At 36.6% G+C, this 14,314-nt stretch overlaps 3 protein-coding genes across 3 annotated transcripts in view; 1 reads left to right on the forward strand and 2 right to left on the reverse strand.

The window, feature by feature from the left end:
• The window catches only part of LOC131427750 (uncharacterized), a 97,313-nt gene that overhangs the window by 42,990 nt on the left and 40,009 nt on the right, over positions 1 to 14,314 (forward strand). The window lies entirely within an intron of this gene.
• LOC131427749 (radial spoke head 1 homolog) lies at positions 7,074 to 7,940 on the reverse strand. The gene is made up of 2 exons (XM_058591210.1): positions 7,841 to 7,940; positions 7,074 to 7,786 (listed from the first exon to the last, which is right to left on the reverse strand). The coding sequence occupies exons 1-2, from the start codon at positions 7,919 to 7,921 to the stop codon at positions 7,088 to 7,090; spliced, it is 780 nt and encodes a 259-aa protein (XP_058447193.1). The 5' UTR covers positions 7,922 to 7,940; the 3' UTR covers positions 7,074 to 7,087.
• LOC131427748 (RNA-binding protein 42) overlaps positions 13,616 to 14,314 on the reverse strand; it is a 41,963-nt gene continuing 41,264 nt past the window's right edge. Inside the window, exons 5-6 of the mRNA XM_058591209.1 lie at positions 13,845 to 14,051; positions 13,616 to 13,774 (exon numbers count right to left, since the gene is read on the reverse strand). Of these exons, the coding sequence (XP_058447192.1) occupies positions 13,927 to 14,051 (125 nt within the window). The 3' untranslated portion in view covers positions 13,616 to 13,774; positions 13,845 to 13,926. The remainder of the gene's footprint in view (positions 13,775 to 13,844; positions 14,052 to 14,314) is intronic.

The following is a 14,314-nucleotide window of genomic DNA, read 5'->3' on the forward strand; positions in this document are numbered from 1 at the left end:
GCAACGCCGGGTCATTCAGCCAGTATAGAAATAAAGGTTGAATGAAAACTAAAGGCTTAATTTGTCCTTTAATATTTTGTTGAGATCGCAATCATCACTACCTCTCTCACACATCGGCAGGACCATTAAAGGGCAGTTTACAATTTTAAGAAATCAGTCATTTCTCATTGCCATTGTTTTTCGCAGTCGTTGAGCGGAAACTCAAAAAATAAGTTTCCGTTGGTTAAGGGGTTCAAAACCCACCGCCCACCAGCACCCACTTCAGGAATCGGAATCAGAACTTATTGGCTCAACTGGCACGTTCCCCTAGTTATCAATGACCTAATGAGGAAAAGCAGACTCAATTTACTTTTTATTTGAAGTTCAATTTTTTAATTGTTTCCAGTGCGAGGTACCGTTGAATTGTTTAAAACAGTTTCTATTCCGATCATCAAGCCGTAACAAGTTTATAACAAACTGCTGTTTTCGTGTCAAGTGCTGATATAAGTCTGGTCACGTTAGTAGTAAAAATATCCAAAATTTTCTAACAAGTATCAAAAAGAGAAATTATTTAGATACGATATGTTGATCGGGATCACACAAGACGTTCTTAGTGGTTGAAATCAGTGGCGACAACGATGGGGGGTAAAGCACTTTTTGTCCAAAAGATTTATTGGATCAATATTTGGGCAACTGGAATATTTGAAAATTTGCTAGGAATATAACACTTTTTTCTGTTATCCTCGTAATTCGTCTTCGAAAACGTTCATATTTCTTAACTAAGTTACTAAAATTTTTAAACTAATCGGAAGAGAAACTAAAGTTGCTTACTTGGTTGCTTTTTATTTGCTCTGACCTCTCCTTTCTTTTTATAAAAATGTTTTATATTGCAAAATTTAATGAACTGTTGTAATAATTTTTGTGCATCACCCTTCATGTTCGCTCCTGATTGAAATAGAAAAAGCCTCATAAGGCTTACCTCTCTGAATTGTTTCTCCAAATACTGAGAAAAAAAGAAACTGTAGAACGGTTGGTAAACGGATCAAACTGAAATTTACGTGTATCATAAAGAATATGATTGAATAACATAGAAGACAAATTAATAAATTTTGAAATGCGTGAAAAAAATTTGAAACTAAGATACCTTTTGCTGCTAACTGCTTTACTCGCAACTTATTTTTCAAGAAATAATGATAACAAACTCTGAAACTGGTACAAATGCAATTTTGGTTATGATAGTCAATAACTCTAATATTAACAAACGGCATAAACCCTGATTAAAATCAAGTTTCATTAACATATTGATTTCACGTAAACACCAATCAAATCACAGCAGAGTCAATCATGGATTTATGTGTATGTTCATCGGTTGATGAAGCGATGTTCTTTAAATATTAAGCTTCAATAGCAGCTTTCTCTACATAAGCAATGGAAATAAATAATTTATTAGCAATGGTAAATTTTATTAAATAAACTTAAACTTTTAGTACAACATTTAGGTTCGAAACTTAATTATCTGCTTTGATGGACTGGATGTAGGATTTGTCGGAACAGAAAGTCAAGTTTATTGAAATTCACAGAGTATCAGTTCTACGAAGTCGTGACCATAACGTGCGACCTTTCAGATGCAAACGCCTCATCACTAATCGAATCACCTACCGTGAAAATCGTCCCCAGCGATATCCAGTGAATATTCAGTGACACTGTATTGCAATGCGAACTCGTCGTTAGACCGCAGCAATCATCGAAGCAACGCACAAAAATCACCGGCTGCTACGGCAACACTTGCAAAGCATGACAAACTGACGGCCACCCACCGCCCACTTTGGCCTGTATCCTTCGGATCACTCGCGAGGTGGCGGCTCATTAACTCGCATCACGATTCTAGCAGGATAAGCACATATTTTTCGCACACACTATAGATATTTCCCAAGGAACGTTACTTGGAGGATAAATTGATGCCAAAGCAGTCATGGATCGTGAGCTCCTGGAAGTATACTTTCGGAGTGTGCACCCCTAAATGTTATCAATGTATCGCAGCAATGAAATAAAATGCATCAGAACCTATTAAATCGTTATCACAACAATCCTGAGAGTCACGGATTTATATGAACATCTGAAAGCTTTGCTTCTACCATCTGTTCTGGGAGCTGTAAAAGTAGAATTGGAATAAATCTCCAACAAATAACTAGACCGTTCGGCTTCGAGATCGAAGCTGTACTAGCTTTACGACATTCCGCTGATATGGCTCTCTGTCTCTGTCTTTCTCTCTCTCTCGCAATACCATTCAGCAGGATTACAGTGAGTGAATGAGACCCGGCTCTACACTTGCATGTTTGCGTGAGATAGAGACTTGCTGGGGATGCAAGATTTGGATTCAGCTCATGCTCACTAGACATCGTCGCGAGGCACATTTCGATTGAAGTTGAAATAATCATAGCAATTTATTTAATTCTCACAGAAACGAATTGGTTGTACTATTTAGTAATAAATTGTTCAAATTAGATCATTGAATATTTTCTCTGGTTTGAAACAATAAAAAATGTTTATAGCTTTGATCCTTTTTCAGACAACGTAGGTTGAAAGTAGACATCTCTAGAAGTAGTCCAACTGTTTCCTACACACTCGGGATTACTTGCGATGATGATACCTTTCAAGCATCGACTAGTAAACATCCAAAGCAACATGTAATCATCACTGGAGGCTGTGTGAATTAAAAAAAACAGTGAATTTAGCAACTAAAGTCAGTGCATGCCGTTGATTATAGATGTCGTGATATTTCCTGAATTTTTTTTTAGACAGAAGAAAAAGACTCAAAATATACAGTTTATTGCAATAAATAGTGAGGGTGTTTATTGTACTATTAGCATCCCTAATACCATCCAAAACATATAACGCGGTGGAATAAAGCTAAAAAAAAGCTGGAACGGTAACTTTTAGCTTTCATATCTCAACTGTGTTTTAACCAGGCACGTACCCAGGAATGAGAAATCAGAACAGATAGGCTCGAATGGCACGTTCCCCTTGTTGTTTGGAGATTTATGCCTTGCCGCTAGATCTGTATTATCATCATTTTCCTGATGGGAAAGGAAAGGACAAAAGGAAGGAGCTAGGCAATATAGGAGACTAGGATAATGAGGATACAATGCATGTAAACATAAGTCAATTCTGCACCCCTAGGAATGCTGAACATTCTGTTGAACTGCACAAAGAAAAACATATAATCAGTACTAAATTCTGCACCCATAGGATGCTGAACAATCTGTTTTAACCTTAACAAGTGTAGACTTTATGGTCTTAATTAGTCCTGCCGAATAGTTCGAATAGAAATCTTCTGAAAATTGTAGTTCAATTTTAATGTCTGTTTGTTTAGAAGATTTGGAGAGTGATCGTCAATGCTGCAGAAAAACAATCGTCCTCCATCTCACAATCTGAACTACTGGATTTTGCAAATATATCCGCTTCAGAACATCGTACTTTGTCAGTTTTTCCTCGGGATCCCAAGGAATAACGGAAGAAATCCTGTTCTGATGCAGACAGTAAGGTTCTATCACAATCCTATTTTCGCTCGCCTGTTCGTTTATCACTCCGAGCTTTTTTTTGAGCCAGGTCGAGCTGTTCTTGGTTTCCTGAGCGAAACAGATCATCCCGAACCTGAATCCGCACCCATTGAAGTTATTTGAAATCCTCATCAGATTGTCTTTCAGGTCCGTTGTGAACAATCAATTCAACATACGAACCTGAAGACGCTCTGTTGAACTGTTGGTTCATTGTCCTCGGAAGAAGGTTTTGTGCGCTATAATGGATTCTTACGGAGTCTTTTGTTTTGATTACGTTCGAAGTTTTTGCCTTTTGTTTTCTTCGCACTCAGGATTTCCATCCGGTATAGCCCGACACTCAGACGTACGTTTTCCTGCAGGATTTCCAAAGCTAACATCGCCAGGTGCAGTAATCCGATCACCCCGAGAATCAGACGTGCAGTTTTCGAATTCCCGACTTGCAGGCGATGAAGCGCCGAAATTTCCAAATGCCAGGATTGGTTTCGTTTTCATCAACTACTCGCTATGGCGGTGCGAAGTAAACAAGTTTATCCAGACACGTAGCCTGTCTTTCTCATGAAGGACGAGTATAGCTTGATGGGTTAGTCGATACCATTCACGCAGCTCACCAGGGTTCCAATCCCGCACATAGGGTCTGGAAGCTTTTCTGACCCGAAGACGCGAACGATCTTATGGTTAAAACCACTATAATTGAAACAAAGATAATGTCTTTCTAACTACTGGTAATACATATAAGCCATTTTTGCAAGTTTAATTTCAGAAATTTTGGCTTTTGCCGATATCGGAATAGCAAAGTAAATTAATAAAGCCTTATTCTTACAATCCATATTTTTGAACAGTCTTTAGTACAGTTCCACAGAATTTTCACATCGTCATCTCAAATGACAATAGTGACCATTACTACTTCTCATTTCTACCGGAATCTTCTATCGAGATTTCAGTAAAAACAACCTTCGAAACAAGATGTTTTAAATTTTTATATATTTTTAAATTTTACGAAATAAATAAATAAGTTTATGCTGACGCTAGCTGAATGAAAAGGCTCTTTTTAAATACTTCGTCGTTGAACGTTTAAATTCGATAAGGCGGGGCCAATGAGAGCAATAGAACTGCCCGGTCGCAGAACTGCATCAAAACCGTCGTTCGAATGCAAAAAAGGAAACAAACGCAATGAAACATAATTTTTGAGTCATTTATGGCAATCTCACACTTCTGCAAATTTAATCACAATTTCTGATAATTTTTTCATTGAATCATTTAGCCCCGGTTTTAACCAATTGGTCATTCGTCGGGGTAAAATTTCTTTTCATATTTTCAATGGGATAGAAAAAGAATGAAGTTGTTACAGAAGATATTCACGATTAAGCTCTATTCATTCTTTTACAAATAGAAATCTGCAAAGGCGCCCTCGAAAGTAAGTAACAAGTCAACTAGTACAAAAGTATTAAACTCTACGAGATTTAGAAATTATTTTAGACCCTAAACTCACATTCATCAAAAAGTATAGCTAGAAGAGCACATAGAATCAGTTCAAAAATAAATTAGAAAGCTACAACTTGTTTTTGATGCTTACGACTAACGGCTGTTACGTCACTGTTTCATTGCTCAATGCATTATTATTATTATTATTTATATTAATATTATTATTATTATTATTATTATTATTATTATTATTATTATTATTATTATTATTATTATTATTATTATTATTATTATTATTATTATTATTATTATTATTATTATTATTATTATTATTATTATTATTATTATTATTTATTTATTTATTTATTTATTTATTTATTTATTTATTTATTTGTTAAAATAATTCATCTGACAATTAAAAGTCGTAATGAATAACACGAAGTACATACGATCAACTTTTTAAAATAATATACTTGATAACTTCTGTGAGAACTTGTGACGGTTCACCAAATTCAAAGAGATGCTCCACTTTGGAAAATGCACGTATACATGCTATCATTGGTTCAAGTAGTCCGAATGTAGTACGATGAAATTTTGGTTGAAGTAGACTCGTCGAGCGTAGAGATCGCTGAGAAGCACGGAAGTCAAGAAGAGATAACATTTTTGGGGAATCAATATCACCATTGATTACTTTAACCACAAGTAACACTTGTTGCATCTTTCTTCGTCGCTCTGACGATTCCAGGCCAATCAGACGACAGCGGTCAGGATACTGTGGTAAATCCAGTGACAAACCATGAGAGGGCCGCAAAGCGACCCTGATGAATCTCTTCTGTACACGTTCTATTCGCAAGTTCCAAATGAGTTGGTACGGGCTGGAAACCAAACACGACGCACCAACGAACAGTATAGCGCTTTTAGACAGTTGAGGTCTCGTTAAATTTTCGCTATGAAACCGAGTCGTCGTCGTGTTGCTTTGGAAATCAAAGTTGAAAGGTGTTGGTTAAAGGTAAGCTTTGCATCTAGCAAAACTCCGAGGTCATTGACAACATCCACTCTGCCAAGCGTTTGTCCATCGATTTGATAGTCGAATATTATGGGATTGAGTTTGCGATGAAATGTTATAACTTGACATTTCACGGTACTAATAATTCAACAGTTTCCACCAGCCAACGAAAATATTTAGAAGTTCCTGGAGACGAGCACAATCTTCAATAGACCGGACTGCCAAATACAGCTTCAGGTCATCACCGTAAACCAGTCTGCATCCAACGCCAAGTAGTAAAATAGCGTCGTTAAAGAACAGCACAAACAGTAATGGACCTAGGTTACTGCCCTGAGGAACACCATATTTATTTGTGAAAGGTGAAGAAATACACGAGCCCAGCTGCACACGTAGCACTCTGTCACAGAAATAAGAGCTCAGCCATTTAACAAACATTCTCGAAGCGCCTAATCGGGATAATTTCGTTATAAGTATTTCATGATCTAGTCGATCAAATGCAGCTTTCAAATTTTTCCTCCATCCGAGTGATACAGGTTAATGTAAAATCTGTGTGCCTAAAAATATATTGTAATATTGAATAAAAAAAAATGTAAAATCTAACAGGTTCGTATTCACCGACCGCCTTAACCATGCTGATCAGTAGAAGTGTACGTTTTTGTTTAGGAAAACTCATAAAGTTTCGACGCTGCAGACAAACTGGTTATACCACGGTAACTTCATACATTTAGGCGATCGACACTTTTGAATACTAGGAACATATAAGACTGTTTCCAGATTGTCAGATACATGCCTTGCTCGAACGATTTATTGAGTATCACACACAAAGGATCAGTCAAGACGAGGGCGCATCGACTACTACTGCTGGAATATCATCAGGTCCAGTAGAGTATGACTTTCTTAACCATTTTGCAGCGGTTACGATCATATTCGGAGTGATTGCAGATGTACTTTAATCCACTAGACTAACAGGAACGTCAATTGCGGCGGTTTCAGCCTGCGTGGAAGAGGAGGTACTGTCAGCAAAAACAGATGCATGATAAAAACTGTCAGCAAAAACACATGCATGATAAGAACAAAAAATACCGAAGCAATTCAAGTGGCTATATTTCAACAAATGTAATCATTCACTCAGCACAATCGATGGGTTACCTGACAAACATTCCTCATCCTCGGAAGAACTGGTTTCCGAGATTTCCGATTCATCAACAGGCAGAGGAAGCGGTTCCAGCGGTAGCTTTGAGTATTCATAGTTTTCAAATGCCTCAGGTCGCCAGAAAACCGGCTTGGTTTCGCTTGCCTCCCTTTCATCGACATAAAATTTTCCTTTCACCATAACTTTCGCACCAAAACTAAAATATCCAGGCCCTCGCGGAAAATCCCCGTCCCAATAGCCATGAAAGCGACAGCCTTCCATAATTATTTCAGCAGGTCCCCGAGCCATACCTTCCAACCATGTACCGTTCAAAATGATATCACCATCACTGAAAAAATAACGCCCCACCCCATGCCGTTCATCCGCAAGCCAATTGCCCTGATAGCGTGCTCCATTGGAGTAGTAGTATGTACCGGAACCATGTCGACGATCTTTACGAAACTCGCCTTCATACCAAGTACAATCCGGATAGTTCATACGACCCATTCCATGTTTGAGTCCTTTACGCCAACGACCAGCATAATTATAGCCATCCCTTAGAAAAAGTCGCCCTTTTCCATGTGGAAGACCCCGTCTAAATGAACCCTCGTAACGGTTTCCGTTGACCAGTTTCGCTTTTCCTTCTCCGTGTGGCTCGTCGCGACTATTTCTAGGTCCATTGTATTTCTGAAATATTCTATTATCATAATTTGGAATTCTATTATTTAAAAGAAATCGAACCTGAATTTCGAACTCACGATTCTCCTCTTCGGATGGTCTGAATTCGCTACAGATTTTTTCGCGACCTAAAGTGTGCGTCATTTTTGTCAGTCTATCTAAAACTGATCGTGGCATGCTATTACTGGTTTATGATCAAATAGTATACTAACATGAGCGAGCAGTGTACAAGTTCGGAAGCACAAACCGCCATTGAAAATTCAACAGATCATGCACGAGATCTTTCAGTCTCAATGATTTATCGAACTATCCAAAAAATTACTAGAACGTAATGCGGTAAAAGAAATTGTGATTGTAATTTATCAGCCCACAACCTGGCAGACAGTGTCTGCCCATCTGCTTGAGTGAGGTTCGCTACAAGCTGGTTGTGAACCTACTAAAATCTGACCGTTGATATGCAATAGACTGTACAGCACACCAGCAAGCGCTTCTCTGAATCAGTCCCACTGGTTTCAGATACATTAGGTTGGGGATAGTGGAGATAAATAGGGAAATATAGCATTTAGAAGCTTGCTAACTACTACTAACTACTATGTTTATGACTGAAAATAAAGCGTAAGGAACAATAATAATAATAATAATAATAATAATAATAATAATAATAATAATAATAATAATAATAATAATAATAATAATAAAAACAATAAAAATAATAATAATGATAGTAATAATTAAGTGATAATAAAAATAGTACTGCATTTACCTTTCTCTTCCACCGCATCGCAACTTACCCAAAGTTAGGTTATTACATAAAATACCTCTTTTTCGCCAATTTCCTGGGACACCCTGGGTCCTTCCTCTTCAAACCTACTTGGTCTTCGGCCCTCGATAATAGTCCCTTATTTGTATTTGTATTTAATTTTTTCCAAAAACTTAAGACTATTGTCTTCTATGTTCACGTATGAAGTAAGATGAAGTGCCAGGTTTTTCATTGAGAAAAATACTTATTAACATACATTGAACAAAAGGGCTTTCTTAAACCCTATCTTGGAACGAATTAACTGTAGCGCTTGTGGCAGTTGATTCCAGTGTCCAATGCTTCTCACAAGCATAGATTTGGCATAATGAGCAGTCATGTATCTTGGAATATGATACTGCTTCCCACGCGGACACCTCACAGGAACCATTTTGCATTTTAAATATAAAGCTGATCGGTTTGTTACGATACTCTGTAAAAGCATTAAGCACCTGATTTTTCCAAACGTATTAAATGTGCATCCTAACAGTTCTTGTTGTCGATGAGTCACACTTGAATAACGACTCAAGTTAAATACAAACCGGACACAGCAGTTCAACGCTTTTTTCATTATATTGTAAGCGAATCCGAATATCTGGTGCATTATAAAATCACAGCACACAAAGTGAGGATATATTAATGATTTGAACAACCATAGTTTTTTATAAACATGCAAATGACATGCGAGTAAACGTAGTGAACGCAATATTGAATAAATTTTACCACATTATTGTAATATATAACTGTCCCATTCTAAGTCGTTTTGTATTGGTCCTCCTAAATTTTTTACTTTATCTTTATAATCAATAATTTTGTTACTAAGCATGATTGTAGGGTTGGCCGTAAAGGCTTTTGTTCGAGAAAAGTAAATTGCTTGGGTTTTATCCGCATTTAGTTTCAATGAATTTGCCCTAGCCCAAACCGCAATGATCTCCAAATTTCTGTTGATAAGTGATGATACTTGCTCTACAGATAAGTTAGAACAATAGAAGTTGGGACGATAAGTCATTGATATATAGAGAAAACAGTATTGGACCAAGCACAGAACCTTGTGGTACTCCAGAAATAGTAGGTAACATTTCCGAAAAAAAGTCCGTTGCTGAAAACTACTCGATATCGTTTAGATAGATAAGATTCTATTAATTACCCAGCTTTCCCGCTGAATCCGAAATTCATCTGTAGTTTGCGACATAAAGATGAATGACAAATGGTATTAAACGCTTTCGAAAAATCTAACAGAATAAGAACAATTGTACCTCCAGAATCAAGTATGAAGCCTATATCATCGCAAACCTTGATAAGAGCTATTTTCGTGCTATGTCCTGGACGGTGGCTGAACCGATTTTCATGAACTTAAATTTAAATGAAAGGTCTTGTAACCCCACACAAAGTTCCTGAATTTTATTCGAATCCGACTTTCGGTTCCGTTATTACAGGGTGATATGTGCAAAAAAAAATGAAAACAAGTGCACTTACTTTGCTCAGAGACGGCTGCACCGACACTTCCAAGTTCCTGAGTTTTATTGTGTGGTGTGTTTAAAATTGGATACCGTCACTTGAAGCGGCGAAACAAAACACGTCTAAAAACTGTTCCAATCGGTAGCCATTGTAAATAGACAACCAAACAACCCGATTACGGCTATGCTGGTTCTCGTTTTCTGTTTCTTGAAGTAAAATAAAATAATAAAAAGTCAAAAGTCAAAACTATTCCAATCGGGAGTCATTTTTTTTTTTTCATAAATACGTTTATTTCTTAAGGCAGTTTACATAAGTTTTTCTTCGCCGTAGCATCACTTTTACATAAAATTCTTATCCTAATTTAATTCTAACATAGTCACAACGATTTGAATTCATTAAAATATATTCCTCTTATTACATCATCTTAGGTAACTCGTCATTAATTATGAAATCTACTCGGAAATATTATTTGAACCAAACGATTAACTTCTATAAATTATAAAATAAGCTGATATTTTCAGACATTTTGTTGATAATTTCATAAACTGTTTCGAGTTTGTTTGTATCATTACATAATTTTTATTCTAATTTAGCTATTGGTTGAACTCATGGACGCAGCTGGAATCAGAACTAAGTCTTAAAAGGGGCCTTTATTAAATTAAATCTCCAATTTTCTTTATGAAATGATAAATAAGTTTCATGTATGAAAGGTCACGACAAGCAAGAATGTCTCGAACTGGGACATTGGATAGTCTACCTTGGGTACGCAAAGAATTTATTAGTTGAGATCTGACATCACGATACTCCACACATGTCCAAACGACATGATCAATATCCCGATAACCTTCTCCGCAAGCACAATGATTAGTCTCGGAGAGCCCAATTCGAAGGAGATGTGCATCTAACGTGTAGTGATTGGACATGAGTCTGGACATCACACGAACGAAATCCCTACTCACATCCAGTCCCCTGAACCATGCCTTTGTAGATATTTTCGGAATAATTGAGTGCAACCACCGACCCAAATCATCTTTATCCCAAGAAGCTTGCCAGCTGGCAAGTGTTCTTTGGCGAGACGAGCTATAGAATTCGTTGAAAGCAATCGGTCTCTCATAAATTTCACCCTCAATAGCACCACGTTTAGCTAAAATATCGGCTCTTTCATTGCCAGGAATGGAGCAATGAGCCGGGACCCAGACTATAGTGATTAGATAATTATTGTTTTATTTTGCTCAGGAAAAACGGTTCAGTCTTGCCAGTCATGTTTGAGCGAATGGCTTCAATTGCACTCAGACTATCTGTGAAGAGGAAATAATGGTTTGGAGATAATGTGACGATTACACTCAAACTATAATGAACTGCTGCTAGCTCTGCTATATAAACAGATGCAGGTTCTTGAAGCCTAAATGAGGCCGAAACATTGTTGAACATATCAAACCCTGTCGCTTCTTCAATTCGCGATCCATCCGTGTAAAACATTTTCTCAGAGTCAATATGCCTGAACTTACTTGAAAATATTTTTGGGATTTCCGTCGAGCGTAGATGATCCGGGATTCCACGCACTTCGCGCTGCATGGATGTATCGAAAAATGAAGTTGAGTCAGGGGCACTTAGGATGCTGACACGGATAGGAATATATCTTGAAGGGTTGATTTCCTGTGACATGTGATTAAAATATACTGTCATGAATTTTGTTTGAGATCGAAGCTCGACTAGTCGTTCGAAATTATTAATTACCATGGGATTAAGCACCTCACATCTTATTAGCAGGCGAAAGCTCCCAAAAACGATCTTTCAATGGAAGAACTCCCGCCAGAACTTCAAGACTCATTGTATGTGTCGAATGCATGCAGCCTAAGGCAATTCGCAAACAACGGTACTGAATTCGCTCAAGTTTGATAATATGAGAGTTTGCAGCGGAACGAAAACAAACGCATCCATATTATATCACTGAAAGTATCGTTGTTTGATACAATTTTATTAGATCTTGCGGATGAGCACCCCACCAAGATCCTGTTATTGTTCGAAGAAAATTTACTCTTTGTTGGCATTTCGTTATCAGATACCTAATGTGTCCTCCCCACGTGCATTTGGAATCGAACCACACCCCGATGAATCGGGAGTCATTGTCAGTAGACAACATTGTGGTAGAATAATCCAGCCACAAAAGAGAATAATAAAAAAAAAATATACATCGTGAAATAAATATTATAAAAATTGAATTACTTAGTAATCCAAGTACAACTCAAATAATATTGTAAACAATAATTATATTGTTTTACTAAATGAGGCAATGTAGTTTTAGCATATTTATAGATTGTAGTCTAAATTCGATAAAACAACGGTAATTATTGCGATACAGACAATTCTCAATCTAAGTAGTCTGGAAGCAGAAAGAAAAAAATGACAGGATTGACTCGACGAGTTCCATGAAGAACGGGTGCATTTTCCTCTTGAAAATTGAAAGGATGAACAAAGATAGCAGAATTCCAAGAACAATCACGACAAACATTAATTTGGCTTTCATTGTTCTTGGGTTTTTGATGAACGACCGAAGATTGTAGCCAAAGACTCAAAAATGGATCCCAGTCGCTTTTTTAAAACCAACTTCGCTTATACCGGTTCCCAGATTCGGAAGTACCTCTTTTCGATTCTTCAGAGATGGCATAACCGTCCTGAATACTGCTTCGTAGGTTATTTTAGATTATGAACAAACCTTTTTGTTTTTTTAAGAATCAAAGAAAATTAATTTTAAGAATACCACACATCTATATATATATATATATATATATATATATATATATATATATATATATATATATATATATATATATATATATATATATATATATATATATATATATATATATATATATATATATATATATATGAGAATATGAGAATATGAGAATATGTGAGATATGAGAAAGGCATCATTACACCACAAGGTGGATTAAAACAGGTGTTTCAATGTTTGATCAGTGCAGTTTGCCATCGGAAACTGAAATAAAATAATTCATTAATTATACATTAAAAAACGGAACATCCATTTTTCAATCGAAATATCTTGCGAAGATTAAGTTTATCTATCGTAATAACAAACAAATATACCAGTTTTAAAAAATTCGAAAATTATTCGTTCCGTGCACCGTATTTCCCAGCAGAAAAAAGCTCGGAAGCCGTGTACCCAGAGCAAATAAAAAACACATCACAATATTTTTATACATTTAAAATTTACTAACAAACTACCGCTTTCTATGATGCAGATGGGAATGCAGAAGATTCCTTGGTTACTAGCAGCAACATGCACATCGAAGATCGTTAGTCTTTCCTTTTATAAGAAGATCTGAATCCGAATTATAAGAAGATCTGAAACCTCATGGTTAGAGCTACGATCCTACTGACTCTAAAAATTCTTCCCGGTCGGCATTTGATTTAAGAGAACAGTGCATTACTTCCAAAGCCAACGACCCAAAAATACTAATGACAATAGCTGTAATACATGTAAGAAGATCTGAAAAATTCTTATCTATAATCTAAAATGGCATTCTTTTCATTCCTAAAATCAAAATGAAACTATAATCTCATTCACATTTTCTTCCACAACAGTATCGTTTATCGTTTATTCCACAACAGTAATCACACTCAGAAAGTAAGTATGAAGCACGCGATCCATTCAATCATTACGATATTACACACTAGTCGTTGATCTGCATTTAGAAAGCATAATCCACTGCACTTGTCTGCAAAGAACAAAACAATCATTTTCCTCACAGTCAGTATCTGCATTTTGGAGATAAGAGTAACACCTACACAAAGACAGTAATGTTCGATTGGATCTCGTTTTCACCAGAAGGATTGTTTCATAATTTCCAAACTTTCATCCAAAACAAACTTAACTCTGATTAAATAAGCTAAGAAGTGCTTGCTTTTCCTTGTCCTTTTTCCGCACCATCTCCAGACTGCGGTTTCTCCAAGTACTTTTGCGCAACTTAATGGGCCGGCTGCCGACGTAACGTCCTGGAAAAAAGATGGAAGAAATACAGAACGTTAACGGTAAACAAACTTTGAACGGGAGAAAAAAATGTGTTCCATAAGTGGATAGGTACTTGTTTGTGCTATCACCGGGGGAAATGAAAACACCTGTTAAAAGTGAAATGCGCGGATCGAGCCGGTAGAGTTTCTCTTATCCGTATACGGAAAGCACCTGTCAGTTTGTTGAAATGCAAGAATATGTGTGTATTCCTAAGAAATTATATTTGGATTATCGTAACATTTTAAAA

This window comes from Malaya genurostris, chromosome 2 (genome assembly GCF_030247185.1).
Source record: "Malaya genurostris strain Urasoe2022 chromosome 2, Malgen_1.1, whole genome shotgun sequence".
Lineage (NCBI taxonomy): Eukaryota > Metazoa > Arthropoda > Insecta > Diptera > Culicidae > Malaya > Malaya genurostris.

Coding starts and splice junctions, on each gene's coding strand:
- LOC131427749 (XM_058591210.1), bottom strand. CDS start 7,921: ATGACGCACACTTTAGGTCGCGAAAAAATCTGTAGCGAATTCAGACCA. Junction 7,787..7,840: donor ATCGTGAGTTCGAAATTCAG/GTTCGATTTCTT, acceptor AGAATATTTCAG/AAATACAATGGACCTAGAAA.